Source organism: Podarcis filfolensis (genome assembly GCF_964270895.1).
Source record: "Podarcis filfolensis genome assembly, chromosome: 2".
NCBI classification, from domain to species: domain Eukaryota; kingdom Metazoa; phylum Chordata; class Lepidosauria; order Squamata; family Lacertidae; genus Podarcis; species Podarcis filfolensis.
The window spans coordinates 37,945,353-37,970,005 of NC_139605.1; the positions used below are offsets into that span (position 1 = coordinate 37,945,353).

The following is a 24,653-nucleotide window of genomic DNA, read 5'->3' on the forward strand; positions in this document are numbered from 1 at the left end:
ACTTTAGGTTCCGGGTCAACTCACCACAATATTTCTTTTTTGCTCCTACCTCCCCCCATGCCTGCCTAAGAAACAAGCGCGAACAATGAAAAGTGTAAGGATTTCAGCTTAGCTGTGGTCGGACGGCAAGCGAGCTCCCACCCTCTATTCAAAAGATGGCAGGTAAATACAGGTGTGTGTGTGTGTGTGTGTGTGTGTATACATACACACACACACACACACACACACACACCTGTATTTGTCTGCCATCTTTTATATATATAAAAGCTACTACCAAGACGTTAATAATCTCATGCATTCTTTTATTTTCCTATCTCTACTAGAGCCTTATGTTCCCCACCCGCTCAGACGACGATAGCTGCGCGTGCGCACTTCTGCCGCAAACCTCGGAGAAACCCTGCGATTGGCCGCATGTGGAGCGCGTGCTTCCTGATTGTGACGCGGTGGCTATTTGCTTCGCCTTCACATGGAGCTGATTTAGTCATGTGCGCTCAGGTGCGAGCGAGCCATCGCTGATCATCATCGGCAGCAGCAGCAAGCAGAATGGGTGTATTAAACACTCAAAGGAAAAGCTGCAGCTCAGTGCACAGCTTTGCATGAAAAAGGTGCCAGGCAGAGCATGTTAGACAAATTCACGGAAGAGAATGGGGCTACGCTGGCCTCCGCAGTTGGAGGCAGCAATGCTTCCAAATACCAGTTTCTGGGAACCATGGAAGAACCATGTTGTTGTTGTTGTTGTTGTTGTTTATTAAATTTGTATAGTACCCATTATCCAAAGATCCCAGGGTGGTTCACAGCACAAAATAACACAAACAAGAACAAACCAAACCAAAAACCTCCCCTACCCACAAACATATATAAAAGAACTGTGGGAGGCAGTGGAAGACAGAAGTGCCTGGCGTGCTCTGGTCCATGGGGTCACAAAGAGTCGGACACGACTAAGCGACTAAACAACAACAACAGAATATTGTGCTCAGGTCCAGCTTGGGAGTTTTCCACCGTGGTTGGCCGCTGGCCTGATCCAGGAGGGCTGCTGTTAGGTTCTTATCTCCAGATATAGCTGAGAAACCCTGGAGAGCTCTGGCTGCCAGTCAGAGCTAGCTGGACTGGCAATCTGACGCAGTAATACAGGCAGCGTCCTGTGTGTATAGCTGTCTTGGTGCTTTGCTTCTTTGGTTTTGCTTGACTAAACTGAATGTGTGATCTGGCTTCAGTGAACAGCTCTGAGTTTGAAGTGAGTTGATGTGGTGTTATCAGTGCTTCTCCCCCTAGAAAAATAGGTGCTGGTATTCACTGTGAAGGACGTGGGTGGCGCTGTGGGTTAAACCTCAGCGCCTAGGACTTGCCGATCGCATGGTCGGCGGTTCGAATCCCCGCGGCGGGTGCGCTCCCATTGTTTGGTCCCAGCGCCTGCCAACCTAGCAGTTCAAAAGCACCTCCGGGTATAAGTAGATAAATAGGGACCGCATACCAGCGGGAAGGTAAACGGCGTTCCGTGTGCTGCGCTGGCTCGCCAGATGCAGCTTGTCACGCTGGCCACGTGACCCGGAAGTGTCTGCGGACAGCGCTGGCTCCCGGCCTATAGAGTGAGATGAGCGCACAACCCTAGAGTCTGGCAAGACTGGCCCGAACGGGCAGGGGTACCTTTACCTTTATTCACTGTGAAGTTGTTGCATACTTTTTAACAACAAAAAAGAGGTGCCAGTTCTGCATACCCTTGAGCACACCCTGAAAAGAAGCACTGGGTGTTATAAATATGACAGCCCATTCACATAAACAAGTCATCCTTGCAGACTAATGATGAATATATAAGTGTGTTGTAGGCCCTGAACAGATGACAGATGTCATCTTCCAGGAAGAACACAAGCATGTCACAGAAATGTAGGAAACTACCTTATATTGCACCAAGTGAGACCATTATCTAGCTTGGCATTGTCAACATTCACCAGCAATGGCTGTCCAGCAGTTTTTTCCAGTCCTACCTAGGATCTTCTACATCCAAAGCAGTTACTCTGCCGCTCATCACATGTCTGCATGTTGCCTACCACCCTGTGTGGCTTGAAAGCTTGTAAACACTGGAGGAAACAAAACTAGTGATGTTGGCATCACAGAATTAGCTTCATCTTTGTAAGCTCGCCTTACAATTCAATCTCCAACTTCTTTACTCGGAAATAAGTCCAATGGAACTCAGTGCAGCTTGCTCCCCAGAAAGTGAATTTAGGATTGGGTGGCTACAATCCTACACACACATACTTTGAGTAGACATGTATAGGATTGTGTTGTATTTCACAAAATAAAGAGAGTAAGCTGATGCCAAATTTCTTCTCCCAAGCCTGAAATCCATAACGCTGCAATCCTAAGACTTAGCAGTAAACCCCGTCAAACTCAGTGGGACTTACGTACTTCTGTATAAAATCTATAGACTTGCCAAAGGAGTAGCTGTGTTGCAGAAAAAAAACAAGAGCCTTGTGCCAGGCATAATACATATGCAGTTCTAATCCCTCTTAAGGAGAGTGAGTCCTATTGAATTCAGTAGGGCTTACTTCTGAGTAGACATGGTTAGGATTGTGCTGCTGGACGCCTTGGTGACACAAGACTCCCTGATGTATAGCATTGCGCTACAAGTTGGAGGAAAGTTCCCATAAAATACAAAATAGGACACATATAAAAGAAGGTTGATTTTGGCCATGTGCCTTACTATGGATTTGGAGTGGGAGCACTTTGGGCCTGATTTGGGAAAAGGCCACTAAAATTGTATCAGGTTTTATACTGGGTGCGTGTGTGTAGGGGACGGATTTTTCCATAGAGCGCCACAAGTTTCAAACCATGTTCCTTATTCCTGAGAGGTGGCGGGCTGCCCTGTGATCTCAAAACGCCCAAGAGTCCCATTGCCAAAATGCCTATATTGCAATGCTTATCAGTTGCCCTGTCGCTTCTGAGGAGGGCCAAACTGTTGAATCCTGAACGGCATCTTCATTTCCCCCCCAAAGGCTGCAAGCTGCACGCCGCTCAGACCCGGCACGGAAGGGACGTCAGGAAGGAGGAGCAACGCAAGCTGCCAGCCCAGCATCGCGCGGGGCCACTTGCGAGAGAAAGGGAGAACAACAGATGTAACAACCCTGCTCCCCGTGTTGTTTTTAAGCCGCCTTCTTCCCCAGATCGTCTTTCCCTCCTGCCCTCCCTGCTGTTTTGGCTTTTCTCCTTTGTGTCTCCATCCGCGCCTGCCGGTGGCTTCTCGCGCGCGCTTCTCCCGCTGCTCCTCCAGGCCGATTTGCCGTGGATCAGGATGGCCAAGAAGCGCAAGGGGGTCGTGCAGCTGCCGGGGGTGGGCAAGAAGCTCAAGGGAGAAGTTGCAGCCTCCGCCTCCTCCTCCGGTCCTAAAACGCAGCAGCAGCAGCAAGAGGGTGAGTGGGGGGCGGAGGGATGCAGAATAACCTTAACCGACAGCCTGCTCCTTGACAGCCTTTGCAGCTCAAGCCTAACCGTGGCTACTCAGAAGTAAGTCCCATTGAAGTCGACGGGGCTTACTCCCAGGAGTTTGGATTGCAGCTTTAGAATCGTAGTTGGAAGGGACCACGTGAGTCTAGTTCTAGTGCAACCCCCTGCCAGGCAGGAATCCTTTGCCCAAGGTGGGTTTCGAACCCACGACCATGAGATTAAGAGCACCGACTGAGCTTTCGTGAAGCTACCAACGGTTCACTGGGCTTGCTCTCCCTTTGCGCCTCGCCCACTCCTGGGTTATGTAAAAATTAACAGTTTTGCACATGCTCTGGCTGGAATTCCATTGTGAGTGGCCAAAGTTCGGCAGCTTGCTTATGAATCAAACTTCTCATGTTCCTGATACTACCTTATACAACTATGTCACATGGTTACCATCTTAGTTGTCTCGTTTAAACACACACACACACACACACACATATGAAGAGGTTACCCTTGTTACCTAAACATGAACATTCTCCTTAGGAACAGCAAAAGTTCCTGATGTATGATCAAGGTGGGGGGGGGGTGTATTTTGCATGTTGCATTGCATTATTTGGCATAATGTTGCAATTTTTTATTTGCTAAGCGTGCTTGCTGATCAGAAGGTCGGCGGTTCGAATCCCTGCGACGGGGTGAGCTCCCGTTTCTAGGTCCCTGCTCCTGCCAACCTAGCAGTTCGAAAGCACGTCAAAGTGCAAGTAGATAAACAGGTACCGCTCCGGCGGGAAGGTAAACAGTGTTTCCATGCGCTGCTCTGGTTTCGGTGTTCTGTTGCGTCAGAAGTGGCTTAGTCATGCTGGCCACATGACCTCCCGGAAGCTGTACACCAGCTCCCTCGGCCAATAAAGCGAGATGAGCGCCGCAACCCCAGAGTTGTCCGTGACTGGACCTAACGGTTAGGGGTCCCTTTACCTTTACCTAACCAAGTAGTGCATGAGCATTAGAAAGGTGGGATAGAAACTTTTATATAAAGTAAAATTATTCAGAGAAGTGTTTTGCCACAGTCTTAAGATTCTGCTTCTGTAAATAAGCTTGGTGATATCCAGCACTGCCTAGCCATTTGCGGAACGGCTTTTAACCCAAGGAGGTATCTGTTAACATAAGGGAAGGGGAGGCAATTCCTCATTTATACTGTAGCCCCCTGTGACACCCCCATCTGTTCCAGAAGGTTGGAGGAACCCCACCCCCCACAGTGTGGGAAGCGACACAGAGACCCACAGCTGAAAATCACCACTCCCCTTGGTTTAGTGGACTCCTCTGCTAGATTAAAAGTCATTCTGCAAATGGATAGGCAGCTCTGGATATCTCCCCTCCTGTCTTTTTCATATAATTGCAGAGTTAGAAGGGACCCCAAGGATCATTTAGTCCATCCCCCTGCAACGCAGGAATACGCAGCTGTCCCATGTTGTTGTATAACAAAGTCGAAGTAGCAGCAGCAAAATAATAACAACAGGTTTAAACTTTGGGTTCATGGTGCATCATAGTAGTGTTGATTCAAGATCTAATGGGATGAAGAAATTATAAAGGTTAATGGAAAAGACTATTGGAACCAGTTTGGGTGTTTAATTCGGATTAAGCTTGCATTCCCACCCCCCACCCTAACAGTTTTTGACTGTCGTCACATTTTCTTTCCATTCAGATGATTTTGAAGAGGAAAAACCCAGTCAGAAGAAAAGGTTGCCCAAAACAGCTTCTGGAAAAAAGAAGGAAAAGGAACAGGAGAGGGATATTGTTCAGCCACCCTGCAGAAATTCGAATCAGAAAGGACCAAAGCCCAAAGTGAAGGAGGAAAAGAATAAAGTGGTAGAAAGTAAAGGGTCCTGTAAAAAAAGGGTAAAATGCAGGTAACTCAATGCTCAGGGTTTTCATTGAGAGCTGATTTATTTATTTATTTCCTGAATCCGAACATCCGCTCATGTCATCCTTAGGGTAATTATACGATTGATTTCTTTTTTGGGGCTTCCTCTTAGCCTTGTCCTCTGAACCCATAGAAAACCTGATGCTGATGCGTGGGTAAAATGTTTGGTCTTTGTTTGGGTGTGCACGTATTTATTTATATGTAAAATTAAACAACTAGAGTTACATCCAAACCACCGCAATGCAAATTAATCCTCTCTCAGTCCTGGTATTTCACCTTAACAGACTTGTGGATGAGATTCTAAAGAGTAGATGCATCTGTTCTCTTTCCTACCTTGGAAGTCGAACGGAATCCGTTCCGGAAGTCCATTCAAATTCCAAAACGTTCAGAAACCAAAGTGTGGCTTCTGATTGGCTGCAGGAAGCTCCTGCAGCCAATTGGAAGCTGCGGAAGCCCTTTCAGACGTTTGGGTTCCAAAGAACGTTCGCAAACCGGAACAGTCACTTCTGGGTTTGCGGCGTTCGGGAGCTAAAACATCCGAGTACCAAGGCTTTCGACAACCAAGGTACGACTGTATTGTTCATATTGACAAAGACACATGTAGCTTTGGAATGCTATATTACTGTGGACGGTTTTGTATCATTGAATCCGCTGTGTAAATCTCAGTGGGAAAGTGAACAGGTTCAGGGATCTTCCTACAAGGCAAGGTTGGCTCACCTGTGCGGCTCACCTTTGGACTCCAGCTCCCAACAAAGTAAGGCTGGTGCCAAGAGATGATGGGAGTTGTGTGGTCCTCCTGATACTGCTCACCAAGAGTTAACCACTTCTGCTGTGAAAGAGGCCTTGTAAAGAGTCAAGGCTTAATCTTCTGTCTTGTACTGGGGTGGGGGTGAGGAATCTTGCCTTGTTTCCCCATTAAATTTGAGCAAATCTACACGAACCTGGAGCATGTGTGTAAAAAAAGGAAGAGAAATACAGTTTTCTGGGGCCATCAGATACTCATTCTCTAGAAAGTCAGTTTCAGGTGCTCGCTTAACTATGCGGGTTGTTTTTCCTTAAACTAGCTAATGTTCGGAAGAAATTCCTGGAGGTACAAGCTGTCTGACAGTGGATTTTCTTCATTGGAAGGGCTTGGACTAATAACCTTTGAGGTCCCCTTCAACTCTGTGGTTGTTTCTTTCCCCACATCCTAGTGGTCTGCAGAGCACTCCTCTAAAGAAGGAAACAAACGCAAAAAAAGAATCTCCCGTCACAAAGAGAAAGAGAGATGAAGAAGAAGATGGTGACGATGATGATGAAGATGATGAAAGTGAAGATGAGTGGGAAGATGTGGAAGGTAATACATTTTTTAAAAGACTGCTGTGTCAATCTTGGTTCCCTTGGTTATTTTGGTTTATCACTATTTGGACACATTATTGTCATGCCAAAGTCACCCAAGTTTTATTATAGCTGAATTTTGCCCCCCTGTTAAAGTATCCTACCAGGGGTGGGGAGACCTCAGGTTCTCCCACCGTGCTGTTGCATGATGCTGTCATTAGGCTTAAGCTCCAGTGCTGAGAAGTTTCAGAAGCAGCTCTGAGTTAGAATTTAACTGCTCGTCATCTTACTGGACATTATTGGAGACACGCTAATTAGACTGGGATGTTTGCTTCCAGAACTTCATCAACCTGAGATAGAGATACTCAAAGAACTTCCTGCACCGGCCTTGCCCAACAAAACAGTTGAGATAGAAATTGAGACACCTGAGCAGGCGAAGAAAAGAGAGAGAAGGTAAGTTGAGGCCTGTGAGTTTGGGATTAGCAGGCCCTTGAGGCTGATTTGCCCTTTGGAGTTCCTGCACCACTGGAATGAAAAAAAGGCTGCCTGGTTGAAGACCTTCTTCTACTGAGGGCCTTGCTTAAGACATTTCCATCTCCGGAACTTGGGTGGGTGGCAGGGCCTTTTCCACTGTGGCACCAGGACTTTAGGGGTGAATTCAGCAAAGTCATTGTGCGAGCCGAATGACTTCAGCGCATGCAACACAGCTTGCACTCCCTCTTCTCCTCTTGCTGCCCCTGACTTCATCCTCAGATCTATTCTGATGGGTTGGGGGAAAGTCCAGAGCAGATTTTGGGGGATAGGGGTTGCAGGAGATGTTACGTTGTGCAAGCAGAAATTGTTCCAGCCCCTAAGCTATCTTCATCAGGTGCCTTTTGGATATGAAGTAAAAAACATTTCTGCTTGCTTAAGCTTTTGGTAGCTCTTGTTTGGCATTTCGTTTGTGGTTTGTGTGTGTGTGTTGGGCAGCTGGATCCACTTCTTTTTCAGTGCTTACAAGAAAACAAGAATTAAAATGTAATAGGCTGTTCTGTTATATTGGTTTGGCAGCCTAAATTGGTTAGGAAGGCAGAATATAAATACAGGAAATAAATTCACACAACCAGTACCACACACAAACCCAGTTATGCCTGAGCAGGAAATAGCATAGCATGCAGGAGACATGAAGCTTCACCTGACAGCCCCTGCCCACTCCGTTCCCTGGCCTTCCCTTTATCAGGGTCCCCAATTGCATGGAGAGTTCTACTCGCACTCAGGCAAATTCAAGTAAAATCCCCCTTTGAACCTTCCCCACACAACAGAAGGTCAGGAACAGAGAAGATAGGAGCGACAGGGCTAGCAAGCAGGGCCCCGTTTCTCATCCATGAGGGAAAATTTCCTATTCAGGTATAATCCCTCAACAGAGCTATAGTGTATGTAGCCTCATGCACACAGTAGCATATGAATGTGCTGCTTTGTTTTCTGGCTTCAGGTTCCTGCTCAGAAGCTGGAAAGTTAGGCCTTGAGAACATCACTGCATGGCACTCACTCTTTGGTTTGTTTTGGTCATCTTGCAGAGAGAAAAGGCAGGTCGAGTTTGAGACGTATCTGCGGAGAATGATGAAGCGCTTCAACAAGGGAGTTCATGAAGACACACACAAGGTAATATGCCTGAATAGTAATGTGTTGGAAGAAGGCAGACACTGCAGGGCTCAAGAGTTTCCATTCTGTTACCTTGTTCTGGCACTTGGCAGAAGAGTTTATTGGAAATCCTGGCACGTTAGTATTTCCAAATAGTAATTCAGCGTGTTGTCACAAGGACAAGAGCAATATTGACACCCCAAGTCATTCTAGGAGAGCAGGGATGTAGTTGGTTTAGAATACAGCAAATAGGCTTGTGCATCCCGATAAACCATAGCTCATGGTTTACCATGAACATACAGATGGCTTCTACTTTGCCACTTCCCTGCTTCCCAAGCAGGAGCAACAAATGGCGGCCCCTGGTTTAATGTTACATCTGAACCAGGAATCATGGATAGTTTTATTCCAAACAACTGACAATGCGAAGTCAAACCACAACCCCAGTTCGGATATAACACTAAACCGGGATCAGGGTTTGTTGCAGTAGAGAAGCAAAGTCAGAGTGATCTCCGCAATCACCGTAAACTATTAACTATGGTTTACTACGACATATGAACACAGCTAATGTTGCTTAAAGAACCCCTCTACATACAATGGTTGAAATCTTGGTACAGCTGTCGTCCGACTGGGCTTAAACTTGCCTATTTATGTTTGTTTAAAAACGGTTCTGTGCAGATTTTCCTTCACCCAAAGTAGCATGCAAACAACAGATACATATTTTAAAACCACAACCAAAATGCAAATGAGCGTATTTGAACCGTAAGCTGAACAGTTAAAAAAAACCTATACCAGGTGCAGTCACATAAAAAAGAAAAGAAACCACAGGCTGCTGCTGATAAATTTAGCAAGCAGACACCAGATGAGGCAGATGGGGTTTGCAAATCTTTTAAAAGGCAGAGACGGAAGAACTTCTTCCGGCCTCAACCATGAGGTTGTTCCATGTCTGGGGCATTAGTCCAACTGGTGCATCAGGACTCACTACCAGGTTGCAGCCTGATTGAAAGTGGGTTGAAACAGCAGCACTACCACCACCAAACAAACAGGCGGAAAAGATGAAGAAATGAGTCCCTGGATGCATGTTTGGATTAAAGGTGTGTTCTGGATCTGAAAAGAACAACTGGTCACAGAAAAGTCCCACAGCTCGTTTTCTTCCCTCGAAAAGTGAAGTTAACCCTGGCAATGCTCAAATGGGAGCTTAACAAACAAAAACAACTTATTTTAAATATGAAAGCCCCACTAGTAACTGAAGTTCTCTAAGCCAGCTGACATTATATTCAAAATACAGTAAAAGTGATGAGCAGGATGTTGCCCTCACTGGGCAAGACTTCCTCACCCGGGCAGCTGATGCTTCTGGAAGCTTCCGTCTCCTGGTAGAAGGTGCCAGAGACATATGGGTTGGGATGGAGGGTCTGCATTCTTTATAAGTCTCTCTCCCCACTTCCACTCTTCAAATGTTCCAAACTCGCAGGCCGCTCCTGAATTTTTTGGCTGCAGCAGATCTCGGAGGAAACAGCCCCCCTCCCCCCGTGTACAGAGTTGCTCACAGAGAGGCGCTTCCTCACGCAGGCTGCTGCCGATAACCTTTCCTGGCTCCCTAGTGGCAGACTTGTGTGTATTGGGTCAGTGCTAGGCCTGTCTTTTGAGGCATGGAAACAAAACCAGGGAGCCTTATCTAGCATGACTATCCGTTGCCACTTCTCTCTCCTGGGAGCTGCCTCCTTCTCCTAACAGGTCCACCTACTGTGCCTGCTAGCCAATGGCTTCCATAGAAACAGGATCTGCTCTCAGCCGGACCTCCAGGCGATCGGCCTTTCTATCATCCCGTCTCATTTTACTAAAGTGCCTGCAGGCCGCGTAGACCGCCTGTTCCTGTCAAATCTTGTGAAGTGGTAAGGGGCTTCTCTCTCTTAATCCAGGTTTGTTTTGTTTTGTTTTGATGGTGTTGTGCTTTTACATATGATATAGAGTGGGAAGGGTCCCTGAAAGACATCCAGCCCAACCCCTGGCGCTCATGACGGCTGCAGTTACAGCATTCCTGACACATGGTTGTCCGCCCCTCTGCGTAAATCACCCAAGTCACCACCACCCAAGCCTCTTACCATTAGTAGTAGTAGTAATAATAATAATAATAATAATTTATTTATACCCCACCCATATGGCTGGGTTTCCCCAGGCACTCTGGGTGGCTCCCAACAGAATATTAAAAACACAATAAAACATCAAACATTAAAAATTTCCCTAAACAGGGCTGCCTTCAGATGTCTTCTAAAAGTCAGAACATCTGATGGGAGGGCGTTCCACAGGACGGGCGCCACTACTGAGAAGGCCCTCTGCCTGGTTCCCTGTAACCTCACTTCTTGCAGGGAGGGAACCACCAGAAGGCCCTCAGCGCTGGACCTCAGTGTCCAGGCTGAACTATTGGGGCGGAGACGCTCCTTCAGGTATACTGGGCCAAGGCCCTTTTGGTCTTTAAAGGTCAGCACCAACACTTCGAATTGTACTTGGAAACATACTGGGAGCCAATGTAGGTCTTTGAGGACCGGTGTTATATGGTCTCAGCAGCTACTCCCATTCACCAGTCGAGCTGCCGCATTCTGGATTAATTGCAGTTTCCGGGTCACCTTCAAAGGTAGCCCCACATAGAGTAGTAGTCCAGGCAGGAGATAACCAGAGCATGCACCACTCTGCTGAGACAGTCCGCGGGCAGACAGGGTCTCAGCCGGCGTACCAGGTGGAGCTGGTAGACAGCTACCCTGGACACAGAATTGACCTGCTCCTCCATGGACAGCTGTGAGTCCAAAATGACCCCCAGGCTGTGCACCTGGTCCTTCAGGGGCACAGTTACCTCGTTCAGGACCAGGGAGTCCCTGCGATGTCCATCTATTGGTCCTGATCCTGCCTTCTGCTTCACTTTCCGGGTGTGACAGCCCTTCAGAGACTTGAAGGTTGTTTGTGGTGGTGAGCTATTAAGGCGTTATTAGCTAGGCAAGTAGAAAAAATATATTGTTTCCTTCTTCAAGGTTTGTTGCGACATTCACTGTCAATGAGGAGCTCTCTGATAATGAAGAAAGTTGGCAGTCCACCCTAGAGAAGCGTTTTGCTGTGTATGCTGCACGAGATGAGGAGGAATTGGTTCATGTAAGTGACAAGGCGTTTTGGGGCACATCAGACTGCTCTCTTAGTAACTGTGGTGGGGGAAGCATGAAGCCAATCAGTGGCCCCATGGAAAAGGGATGCAGCTTTGTAGTAGCTTTCTTCATGCAGATGCTCCAAAGTTCAGTCTCCAGGTAGGGTTGGGAGAGGAATTTGTGAATGCATATATCCCCACCCCCACAAAGTAGAGGGGAGTCCCTCCCCTTAGTGGAACTGATATCTCCATGTTTGACGAGCTTCTATCACCCTCAAGATACACTCTTATCTATTCACCCAGGCTTGTGATAGATCTAGTTAGCTGTGCAGATCTGTGGATTTTTACATTTTAACGCTAACCAATTATGTAAGTTTCACAATGCTTTGATATTACAGGATGATTTGCTGCATTTCCCCCCCCCCCCCAATGTTGTAATTTATATGGGCACTGTTAAATTTTGCTGTTGGGGTTTTGGAAACCGCTTTGTGATCGATACACAAATACTCGAGTAAAAGCAAAAAATGTGCAATCTGTTACTTCCTCTGTCATTCATTGGCATACGTGGAGAGCCCTCTATTTTCCTAGTTAGCTTACATTGGTAGGGAAGCTACATCGACCCCCAACGGGCATAGGGGGCTTCGGCAACCCTCACAGAACATGGAGAGGAGGTCAAAGTCTCCAGTATGCCAATCTGCTGTGGGGAAAGGCTCTTCTGGGTCACTTTTAGACTAGAAATTTGTTACAAAGTCCTGTGGGTTAAAATCCTTTGGTTAAAAAGTGGGGTGGAGGGTGGGTGGGAGGGAAAACCTCCATTCACATAACTCCAAATCCAAACTAACAAAACAATAATATTTTTCATTTTTTCAAATAGATATTTTTACTCATTCTGCGAGCATTGCAGCTACTTTGCCGCCTTGTGTTGTCTCTACAGCCCATTCCTCTGAAAGTGTCAGCGGAAAAGGTTGGTGTGTCTCCTGGAGGGCTCTCAGTGAGACAAACATGCATAGGATGACTCTGTAAAGCAGCAGTTCTCAAATAAATGGGTTAACCCAGGCTTCCTGAACCTCGGCCCTCCAGATGTTTTGAGACTACAATTCCCATCATCCATGACCACTGGTCCTGCTAGCTAGGGATCATGGGAGTTGTAGGCCAAAAACATCTGGAGGGCCAAGGTTGAGAAAGCCTGGGTTAACCCAAGCATTCCAGGGAGCTGAAATACTTGCACAATATGACTTTTTCCTATGTTAATCAGCGTAACTGTTTAATGGACAAGTGGTGCAAACATCAGAGTGTTCACTATTAAGATCACTTGTTTATCTCCCTCACAGCACATTGGAAGTACAGTGGTACCTTGGTTCTCAAACGCCTTGGCACTCAAACAACTTGGAGCCCAAACACTGCAAACCCAGAAGTAAGTGTTCCGGTTTGCGAACTCTTTTCGGAAGCCAAACGTGCTCCATTTTGAGTGCCACATTTCCGTTTTGAGTGTTACGCTGAGGTCTGTCTGTTTTTGCTATTTATTTTGCGTTTTTGTTTTTGCGACTCTTTTTGTTTTGTTTTTGTGATTATGTGGAACCCAGTTCAGCTACTGTTTGATTGATTCTGTGACTGCAGTACATTGTTTATTGCTTTCATTTTATGAATCAATGGTCTCGTTAGATAGTAAAATTCATGTTAAATTGCTGTTTTAGGGGTTGTTTTTAAAAGTCTGGAACGGATTAATCCATTTTGCATTACTTTCAATGTTAAAGCGCGCCTTGGTTTTGGAACGCTTTGGTTCTGGAAAGGACTTCCGGAATGGATTAAGTCTGAGAAGCAAGGTACCACTGTAGTACAAAAACACATTCTGGAAATGCAGGTCTCGTTTATGTGTTTGCTCTGTGTATGTACCTCAAACAGAATAGAGATCATGATGTTACGAGCTTGCCCACAAGAGAGCCAGTATGGTGTAGTGGTTAGAGTGTCTGACTAGGACTTAGGGAGACTTGGGTTCGAATCCCCACTCAGCCATGAAGCTCAACCAGTCCTCAGTTTAGCCTACCTCAGACGGTTGTTCTGTGGATAAAAGGTGGGAGAAGGCCCAGGCATGCTACCTTGAGTTCATTGCAGAAAAGGTAGGAAATGAGCATAGTGAATAAGTAAGAGGCCTGTTGAACAGAGGAGGTGCCTTTGTACACACATATATTTGCTCAGAACTGTCTCCAGTAGGGTACATGGCAAAATCTACAGCTTAGTATCTCCATAGTAGATTATGTAGGGCTGTGGGCTCAGGTTCTACAGGTCTGCTAATTCAGAGCAAAGCAGCTCTCTTTTACCAACTAACATACTGAGACCAAAACTATTGGATCGCTGCAGAGTGTTTGTCTCATCTGCCTTGTCTTTTGATGGCCCATAGTCTTCTTCTTTCATTTCCCCCCTAGGGAAAGACCAGCTCCTCCAAGAAGCGCTCTCTCAGTGCAGTTTCCGAGGAATCAGGTGGCTCTGCCAAAAAGCCTAAACGTGCCTCGAAAAAATGTGCAGGGCCTAGTAAGGTCAAGCCAGAGGCAGGCCAAGAGAAGGTCCTGTCAGGGAGCCAGGAAGCTGACAGGAAATCATCCCCAACAGGAGCCAAAAGGACAGTAAATAAGCCTACTGCACTCAGGAGTGCTGAGAAAGAAAAGGAACCTGGTGTGAGCAACCTGAGGGAAAAGGGAGGGATGGGGAGGACCAAAAACGACCGCCTACGAAAAGTGGCCTCAAAAGTATCATATAAAGAGGAGAGTGGAAGCGATGACAGCAGGGATTCTGAATTCCATGCTTCAGAGGAAGACGAGGATGAAAGTAGCATCTCTGATGAGGACTTCGAAACTCCCAAGAGGAAACCGAGGTCATCACTAGGGACTCCAAAAGCAAAAGCAGCCCTTAACAACAGGCGGAAGTCTGGGCCTGCGGTGCTGAATGTACCCAAGAACTCTCGGACGGTTGAGAGTTCACTGGGGGAAGCGGCTACCCCAGGCTCTTCAAACCCCTCAAAGAAAAGGAACAAAATAATTTCTAGCGATGAGGATGAAGGAGGCGATGTGGGACCAGGTAAACAGAGAGGCACTGACCAGTGGCTGGAGGTTTTTCTTGAACGGGAGGACAAGTGGGTCAGTGTGGACTGCATCCATGGCACCGTTGGGCAGCCTCTGCTGTGCTTCAAACACGCCACCAAGCCAGTGTGCTACATCATCGGCATTGATAACGACGGGTGCGTCAAGGACGTGACACAAAGATACGACCCGGCGTGGATGACGTCAACAAGGAAGTGCCGCGTGGATGCCGAGTGGTGGGAGGAAACCTTGGAACCGTACAGAAGCCCTTTTGTGGAGCGAGAGAAAAAGGAAGAAAGGGAGGTAACAGAAGGGAGCTGGCGGGTTTCCTCCTCCATGAACAAAACTATGTCGTGGTTGACTAAGAGGTCCTCCCCCCTCTCTTGCTACTTTTGATACCTGGTCTGTGTAAACATGGTGGGTGTAGAAATACATGGGAAGATGAGTCTATGAGTCAAGTGCCTTTGGGTTTCATTAAATGGCACAAGCTTGGCTTTCGGGAGGAGGGAGAAGGAAACGGAGGATACAGGTGTGGCAGGGTTATCAAGCTAGTACCAACTTAATTCAGCAATGTGAGGGTGCGGACAGGATTTTAGGCCTAGGATGGTCATAGCAATCCAGAGCCATGGCAGGGTATGTGATGATGTCAGCTGTCTTAATGAGCAGACAGTCGTTTAGGGTGAGATTCCTCTAACAATGCCCCTTCTGCTTGTGCTTGCAGCAGGGCTTCTGGAATTCTCTGCTTGCTTGAAGAGCACCTGAGAGCTGGCTCTCGCAAACAAAGGATATCAGAAGAGCAGTGCTGGGTCAGACCAAAAGCCTATTCGAGTCCAGCGTTATTTATAATTCCATCAATTTCTTTCCATTTATGAACTGTTTCCTATAAGACATCACAAAGCAATTTAACAACGAAAGCACTTTAAATTGTTTTATGTATACAGTCATACCTCATGTTGCGTCCGCTTCAGGTTACGTGTTTTCGTGTTACTTCTAGGTTTCGCCACTCGCGTGTGCACAGAAGCACTAAGTCGCGCCGCGTGTGTGCACAGGCACAGCACTTTGGCTTGTGTCAGTTCTGTGTTATGGGCGGGCCTCCGGAATGGATCCCGTCCATAACACGAGGTTCCACTGTAACAGGGTTTCCCAAACTTGGGTCTTGAGCAGTTGGTTTTGTGTTTTTTTGGACTACAATTCCCATCGTCCCTGATCACTGGTCCTGCTAGCTAGGGATGATGGGAGTTATAGTCTTAAAAAAGCACCTGGAGACCCAAGTTTGGGTAATCCTGGTGTATAAGAACAGTTTCACGTCCAATATGGATAAAGGCATTCTGTTCACCCAGTGATGAACCAGATGATGCCTTTGGAAAGCCTATAGGTGCCACAGCCCTTTCCGACTCATGTTCCCCAGTAACTGATACTGCCTCTGATACTAGAGGTGTACGCAGTTGTCATGCCTAGTAGTCATTGAGTCAGCTTGTCCTCCATGAATTTGTTTTTAAAAACCTGTACAAGTTGGTGGCCTCTGTGACAACTATCTCATGGATCTTCTGCTTATCCCTAGTGGGTCTGTTGCATATTCATTCATCAGTCGATGACTCCCAGCTGAGTGTGTGAACGGACTCTATTAATAAAAGTATTCCATCTGGAGGACGTGGTTCGGTTGATACAGAAGTTCCGTCGGTGTTGTTAGAGCAGGGATGAGTCCCTTATGACCCCTGAGTGAAGTAATCTTGTGAAAGCTGGCCCTGATACTGTCTTTATGTTTGTCCTCCAAATAATTGAAGAATCTGCTTGTGCAGTGTAAACTCTAAAGTCAACCACTTACGTCATGTCTCCCAGTTTCTAGTTAAACTTCAAGACCAGCCCCTGCCGACAGCCATTGGCGAATACAAGAACCACCCGCTTTATGCCTTGAAGAGGCATCTCCTTAAGTACGAAGCCATCTACCCAGAGACAGCTGCTATACTAGGGTATTGCCGTGGGGAGGCTGTGTATTCCAGGTGAGAGTCATCTGCCAGGTGTGTATGGCGTGAAATGTGACTTCATGTGGCTACATTGCTCTGTGGTCAGATACCAGATTTCACATTGCCAGTACTTTTGTTCACCTTTTTTAAAAACAAAACAAAACAAACCAGGGTCCACAGACAGACAAGGGGGTTAAGGTTAGGGTTAGACCTAGCAGAAGTTGACTGGCTTAGCAGCTGCTGGCCAAGATTTGTTTCTGAGTGCTGAATTCAGGTTCCTGAGTGTCCCCAGTTTATTTTTTTTTATTTTTTAAGGAAAAGGAACATTTTCTCACCCTTGTGACTTGATAGAGTTGCACGTATATAGGCAATTCCTGATGAACTCCAGGGGTGGGGGAATCTGTTGGTTGGAAGTTGAGGCTTTTCGTAACCCACATAGCTTGTTTTCCCTCCCATGACGACACACAGAAATCGAATTATGCAAAACTGTTTGATCTGTGCAAATGTACTCGGTTTTAGTGGTTGCAGAATTTGGGTTGTATTGGCAGAGAAGCGCCCAATATACTTAAAAAGAAAAATGTATGTGTGTGCTCACATTGAGAATATTTGAGGGTACAGTTCATTTGGACTTTTTCAGAGACTGTATCCATACGCTGCACTCCAAAGACACCTGGCTGAAGCAAGCTCGAGTGGTCAGGATTGGCGAGGTGCCTTATAAGGTAAGATGACAGCAGGTCCACTCTGAGGCTGCAGTTGGGCACCTATAGCTCAGTAGCAGAATGAGAGATGCATGCACAAGCCCTTATGAGCTGAAGAACAGAACAGGCCTGCTGGATTAGATCAAAGAATGGAGAACCTGCCACCCTCCAAGTATGATTGGACTACAATTCCCGTTAGCCCCAATTAGCATGGCCTGTGGCCAGGGATGATGGAAGTTGTAGTCTACACCTATCTGGAGAACCAAAGATTCCCCATCCCTGGCCTATTAACCAGTCACAGTGGCCAGCCCATGGGAAGCCCACATGCAAGACCTGGGAACCAATGGCTCTCTCTTACTTTGGTTCCCCAGGAACTTGTTTTCTGAGCCGTGCTGTCTCCAATCCTAGAGTTACCGTATAACCATCGTAATTATTATCCCCATCTCATTTGTATCCAATTAAAGGGATACAAGGATAGGAGTTTATTTTACTCAGAGTCGATCCATTAAAATGACTGCACCTGCATTGGTTATGGTCATTAATTTTAATAGGTCTAACTCTGAGTAAAAGCTAGTTGCATACAACCCAAAGTAACCACGTTGGGAAAGACTTGTGTTCGGGAGACCCTGGAGAGATGAATTCCGGATTGCCATTGCTATGAATCAGTAGAGTGCAGCCATTCTGCAGCCTTGCAGTTTGGTGGTGGCCTGGGATGTTGCTGCAAGGAAACTACGAGAGAGCATTCACGAGCGGCTTGTGTATCTTCTTTCCATGCTTCTGTGTAACATCAGAAGTGACAGCAGGTGCTTCTCCCTTCTAGTGAGATGAGTAAGCTTCAGGGGCTCTCACAAACCTCACTTTGAGGGGGGACGGTTGGGTTGCCACTGTGAACTTTACAGGAAAGAAGTGGGAATGGATGAGAATACTGGACTCGTGTTGTGTTTGCACAGATGGTTATAGGCTACTCCAACCAAGCAAGGAAAGCACGGATGGCAGAACCAGCAAACAGAGACAAAAAGGACTTGCCACTGTTTGGCCTCTGGCAGACGGAGGAATACCAGCCCCCTGTTGCCGTGGATGGAAGGGTAAGCTGAAGGAGAGATCACGCGATCATCCTGGGAGTGGCTCGGGTGGTGATTGCACAAGATGAGGCCTTTTCAGAGGTGGCCTGAGACCCTGGAGCTTCCTCCCTGGGAAAATTTGATTCCCCCCTCATTGCTGATCTTATTTAGTCATCCAGATCTTTGGGAATTAAGTTCCCGGGGACCTAACCATTGTAGATATTAGATTGAAGTTTTTCTGTTTTTAGATTTCTAATGGTGCTGTGAAATACTTTGTGATGATGGCTTTCTCTGTATTGCGCACTGTTCTGGGCTTCTGGCTTGGGGCGGGGGGAAAGTTGCACAAAATGAAATGAATTTCCCATTAATGAAAATGAAGAATAAAGGTAAATTGAGTGGGTACTTTGGTAAAGCTAAATCTTTCTCTCCTGGGTTGTATAATTTAACTGAAAGTTTTGCGTTACGGCTCGCGTTCTTGTAAAACATACTCACCCTTGTGATGTATTTACTGTTTCTCATTTTAATTGGTACCAGTCCTGTGCTTGGCACTTTAGCAAGAACCAATTTCTGCATAACAGTATTAGCATAATTGTGATTTTTCTTCCTCCCGCCCCCCTTTTCTTTGTCCCTGTTTTGTTTTCAGGTTCCCCGGAATGAATTTGGGAATGTGTATCTCTTCCAACCCGGCATGTTGCCCATAGGCTGTGTGCAGCTAAAGCTTCCCAACCTCCATAGAGTGGCGCGTAAATTGGATATTGACTGTGTCCCAGCTGTTACTGGATTTGATTTTCATGGTGGCTACTCGCACCCAGTGTACGTCCCACTACTATTCACTTTAATCGGGCTTGGGGTGGCCTTCATCACTTGTTCTTGACATCTGGTTTGCCAGCGGAGAATATGCCCTGGATCTCTTCATCCTACATGGCTTACCTGCAGTAATCGTAGCGTTGACTGAGATGTAGCCGTCACCTTGCTATGCCCTTAGCAGAAGGGGAGCTGAGCACCTGTTTCTCTTTGTGCTACCTTCCTTTGTGTTTGTGTGTGCGTCTTTTGCCTTTGAACCATTGCCATGCAGACAATGGGAACTGGCTTAAGTTAAATCAGTGGTTCCTAAACTTTTTTGGGCCACTGTCCCCTTGGCTCCATAAACTCATCCCCTGGCTCCCCTGCCCTATGAAAAGCTTTATTCAGTATAGCAGTTTCCACAACCCGCTAAGGAAGGCAATAGCACATTTATTCAAAATCCAGTTTAATCTGTTTTGTTCAACAAAACTGACAAACTTGATCCAGTGATGACCAACTTTTCAAAGTCTGGTAGGACACCTCCCATGCTTCCCTGCTTGGGAACCACTGAGCAAAATGATTAAATACTTTTCCATAGAGGAAACTAGTGAAGTTTATTTATTTGAAGTTCCATAGTTCGGTGGTGGTCCTGCCAACCTAGCAGTTCGAAAGCATGTCAAAGTGCAAGTAGATAAATAGGTACCACTCCGGCGGGAAGGTAAATGGAGTTTCCATGCGCTGGTTCGCCAGAAGCTGCTTATTCATGCTGGCCACATGACCTGGAGAAACTGTCGGTGGACAAATGCTGGCTCCCTCGACCAGTAAAGCGAGATGAGCGCTACAACCCCAGAGTCCTTCACAATTGGACTTAACTGTCAGGGGTCCTTTACTTTTACCTTTAGCTTGGTGGTGGAGTTTTTGATTTGCATGCAGGAGGAAGTTTCTGGCATGTCCCAGTAGAGCTGGGAGAAAAACCCTTGTATGAGACCCTGGAGAGCTGCTGCCAGTTTCTGAGCTAATGGTCTGACTCAGCACACAGCACCTTCCTCTGTTCCTATTTCTCATCATTCTTGCGTCTCACCTTTCAGCCCCTCACAGGATGCCAGGTATTTTCTAACCATTTCCCCCTGTCACTTTGAAAGTGCTGATATAATGGAGCTCATCAACGCTCAAGACAGCATCCAATTGGCTATTTGTCTTCCTAGGACCATTTAAAACTTCCCCAGCTCAGTGCACAAATGACAAGTTCTCGTCATCTTTTTCTTCGCCAGCACCGAAGGTTATGTGATCTGCGAAGAGTACAAAGAAGTGCTTGTTGCAGCGTGGGAGAACGAAGAAGCCGAGAGAGAGAAGAAGGAAAAGGAGGTGAGAACACTCAGATAGTTGGAGCAGCAGGAACTGACACTGCCAGAAATTGGCAGCGTTGCAGATCTAATTAAATAGAGAGCTGCTGATAGTTTCCACAGTGTCTTATAGCACCTCCTATCCCGATAGGTGATAGCCGGAAACTACAAATGTTTAAGGATCTATTGCACAAATGGAGTTCCTATTGAACTTCTCCATTAATGTCATTGTTAGGGAGCACTCGGCATATGCAATCATTCCTTCAATTTCTGATAATCAGGTGTGGCTGCCAGGGGTTATGTTCCCAAAACGAATTCTTCCATGCACAAGAGGTGGGTTATCATTGAGCTTGCAGGAATCCCAAAATTTGCTGCATTTCTTTAAAAAAAACCCTAAAGGGTAGGAACCCCCAAAACAACTAAAGGAGGACTGAGCATGGCCAGTGACTATGAAATGCTCACTTGCATTTTAGCCTCTGCTTAATCTGATACTTAGTCTTAGTTTACATTGGATGTTCTCATTTTCATATGATTGCATTGGTGTCGATACTTATTTTTCTCTCTCTTGCTGATCAGCTGCATTATTTTGAGTTGATTGTATTCTGCTGGTATTTTAATAGTTGTTTTTTTTACATTGCATTGTACGTTGCCTAGAGGCGACTGATAAATATAACCAGCGAATATCACAGATTGTATAAATGCCTTTGATATTCTCTTTATTCCCTGTGAGCAGATGGAGTTCTGTCAATTACATGCCATTCTTTTGTAGAATGTAAGGCCAGCTATAATTGGATTTGTGTGTGTGTCCATCCTTTGATTTCTGATTGAGTGAATTTTAAAAAACAGAAGCGGGAGAAGAGAGTCCTGGGGAACTGGAAACTGCTGACAAAAGGGCTTCTGATCAAAGAGAGACTGAAGAGACGCTACTCTACCAAGGTAATAAAAGCCTTTAGTCTCTATTTTTACTGCTATAAGCGTGTTCCTGCTGACATTATTCAGGCTAACAGTAACTTTGGGGAGTTTACATTCAAGGTATACATACATAGACTGAGGTGTGTGTGCAGTCCTGTAGGTAAAAAAAGGTAAAGGACCCCTGGACAGTTAAGTCCAGTCAAAGGCAACTATGGGGTGCGGCACTCATCTCGCTTTTCAGGCTGAGGGAACTGGCGTTTGTCCATAGACAGCTTTCTGGGTCTTATGACCAGCATGACTAAACTTCTTCTGGTGCAATGGGACACCGCGACAGAAGTCAGAGCACACAGAAACGCTGTTTACCTTCCTGCCACAGTGATATCTATTTATCTACTTGCACCAATGTGCTTTCGAACTGCTAGGTTGGCAGGAGCTGGGACAGAGCAATGGGAGCTTACTCCATTGTGGGGATTCGAACCGCTGACTTCAGATCGGCAGACCCAAGAGGTTCAGTGGTTTAGACCACAGCGCCACCCGCAGTCCTGTACACATTTATTTAGGAGCAAGTCCTACATAAGTGTGGCTGGCTTATTTCTGAGAAGTGAGTAGGATTGCAGTTTGTTTCAGGCCATTTGGATGATGGGGCTCAGCAGTGGCTTAGATCAAGATGCTGAAGGCCGCTTGACCAAAATAGCCACGAACTGTGTAAAGTTTTAAGAAGGAAGCAGATGACAGCAAGTTAGTTCTGCAACAGCTGGCGGGAAGGGAAATCAATCCTCCTTAACTTCAGAAATGGGGAGATATGAACTGAGCTCCCCCTGCCCCTTTCTTCACACATGCACCCACCTTCTGGGATGTTACAGGTAAGAATAAATTGCCATAAAGAGTGGTGGGAATTGTGAAACCATCACAATTAAGGCTTTGGGGTTTTTAAATCAGCCATGCTTAGCTGGCAACCAATACACAGATTTTACTGTTTTAATAACTTCAGAATGTATAGTGGGTTAGGGGTGTGTTTAATTGCTCTAATGATGCTGAAATGCACAGTGGCTCATTTGGTTTAGTTGTTGTGGAAAAGGGCATAGCCTTCCACAGAAGGAAGGAGGTTCATATGGGACAAGTGATGAGAGAGCATGTTCTTCTCACCTCCAGGGTTTTTTGCCTGAAGTCATGCCAGCGGCAAAATCCTGAAAAGTATTGCCTTGTACTTCAGTGATTCCACTTTCTTGTCAATGCAATTGTCCAAGATCATCATCTAAACATTGGAATTTGGTCTAGATGTTTTGGCACAGCCAGCTGAAACTCCTTTGCAAATGAGGTTCTCTTCACAGCAGAAGTTAACATCCCACCATTTGTTGGCTTTTACTTGTTTGTGAACCATCTTGGTGTTCCTTCTCAAATGAACGGCAGTATGTACATTCTTTTACTAGTAACAATTGCTTCTCTTCCAGAATGAGGCAGCAGGAGCAATGGTGACTCCAGGAGGCGGGTTCTCCTCTGATGAGGATGAAGGAGGCGGAGAACCAAGCTCAGAGACACCAGCTGGGGATGTGGACGTTTCTTGGCCCCAAAATCGGCAACTGGAACAAGAGAGGGAGGGAGGGAAAAGGACCAGAAAGAGCAAGAGGGAAAAGAAAGGAGAAGCAAAATACTTGTTCCCATTTGAGAAGCTGTAACTGGAAGCAGCCATTGTGGCAAAGAAAAGAAGAGTCTTTTTTTATGAGACCAACTTGTAAATAGCTTCAGGTTTAGGAAATAATATATTTTTTTATTTGCTGCAAGATGGAGATTTGGGTTTTGACTCAATATGTTAAGAGAACAATTGTTTGATTGTGTGTGAAAATACTTCTGGTGAGAATAAATCAGGGAGTTCATAGGAACCTTTATAAGTCTTGGCCATAAAATACACATTTTACTCCATTTGCGGTTGCAAATGTGGATTGTGCCAAGTTGGCTAAAAGAGCTTAGCATTAGATATGTTTTTATTACCCTCTCTTCAGAGGAGTGAGCCTTGCTCCTTTGTATTTGTGGAGTTACGAGGAACAGGCTGGTTTAGACCAGTTGTGGGGGATTCTGTCACCCTCCAGAAGTAGCTGGGACTACAAATCCCATCATCCTTGGCCCCTGGCCTTGCTGGCTGGAGTTGCAGTCTAACAGGTTCCCCAACTCTATCTTAGGGGCTATCAGACGCTTTGCGAATGCTGTTTCCCCTTGGTTAGCAGTGTCTCTTTCACTGTCCTCATCCCTTCTGTTTGTCTGAAAGACGATTTACATGGTAGCTATAAATGTCCCAAGTATGTCATCAATGGCTTGAAGGTGGTGGTGATTTCCTTTGCTTGTGAAGAGTTTAAAACTTTTTGGCTTCAGGAAAAGGTGCAGGTCATCCACATTTTGGGCACGGTCCCCCGTGAAATTTGCCAGGACAAGCAACACAGAAGCAAGTGGAGTGTGTGCCAGAAAAAACATTGCTTGTGTTCTTGCACATTTCCCCACTTATTTCTAGAGAGCTTGTGCAAGAGACACAAATGTGAACCTTTTTGCTAGTTAAAAAAGTACTGTAGGAGCTTTGGGTAGGGGTACTTCTCAAGAATCATTTAGTTTTTGATTTGTCTCTCTTCCTTCTGCATCCTCATAAATAAGCCTCATTATAAGCCATGTCTGTTTTGAGCACTGAACTAAAGTTACGATGGCTCCAGTCTGAAATGGTCTGAGTGAGCACATTCTAAACAGAACTGACATATAAGAATGTATGCTTGCATTCTGCTGTTACTTAATGATCACTGTACAATGACTTGTTTGCCTCTTCTATAGAGTGCTTTCACTTATACACACTTTTTGCTACAAAAGAAATGTTAATGATATCACTTGACACAGCTTTAAAAAATACACATTTTTACTGACCTGAAAATTTTTGCAGTTTTTTTTAAAACTCCCTTGGACTAGTATTTAGCACTTTAAAAATATTCAGGAAAAAATATTTTTGTACTGAATCCTTAGTTTAAAATAAAAGCTTTAATATTATTTTATGCAAGAGTCTTCTTTCTTTCCAGAGATGGCCATTGGTGGGTGCTGCATGCTACAAACACCTGCTTCATATTTCTCTGCAGCACATTGTAGGCTGGATTTCTGTACCCCAGAAGCTGCTAAGTGATGGCTCTCTAGATGTTATTGGGAATAAACCACCCAACATCCTTGAGAGTTGACTATGCTGGCAGGGCCTGATGGAACCTTAAGTCCAGCAACAGCTGGAGGGAACCATATTGACTACTTGAACCATATTGACAACATGATCTAAATATAGAATTCAAGGCAGAAGGGAAGGATAAATATTGACAAGATTGGGTACATTATGTAAGTTCCTGTTGTTGCCAAGAGTAGGAACCATTTGAAAAGATGCATCCTTTGTGTGAACTCCC

At 45.8% G+C, this 24,653-nt stretch overlaps 1 protein-coding gene across 1 annotated transcript; it reads left to right on the top strand.

Annotated features, from left to right (window-relative positions):
* The first annotated feature begins 323 nt into the window (after positions 1–323).
* XPC (XPC complex subunit, DNA damage recognition and repair factor) lies at positions 324–24,258 on the top strand. Its single transcript, XM_083602762.1, has 17 exons — positions 324–495; positions 2,991–3,404; positions 5,120–5,324; positions 6,532–6,674; positions 6,994–7,108; positions 8,212–8,296; positions 10,007–10,164; positions 11,296–11,413; positions 12,277–12,366; positions 13,826–14,779; positions 16,316–16,476; positions 17,078–17,159; positions 18,089–18,223; positions 18,843–19,012; positions 20,254–20,347; positions 21,172–21,261; positions 22,689–24,258. The coding sequence occupies exons 2-17, from the start codon at positions 3,287–3,289 to the stop codon at positions 22,911–22,913; spliced, it is 2,943 nt and encodes a 980-aa protein (XP_083458888.1). The 5' UTR covers positions 324–495; positions 2,991–3,286; the 3' UTR covers positions 22,914–24,258.
* The last annotated feature ends 395 nt before the right edge of the window (positions 24,259–24,653 follow it).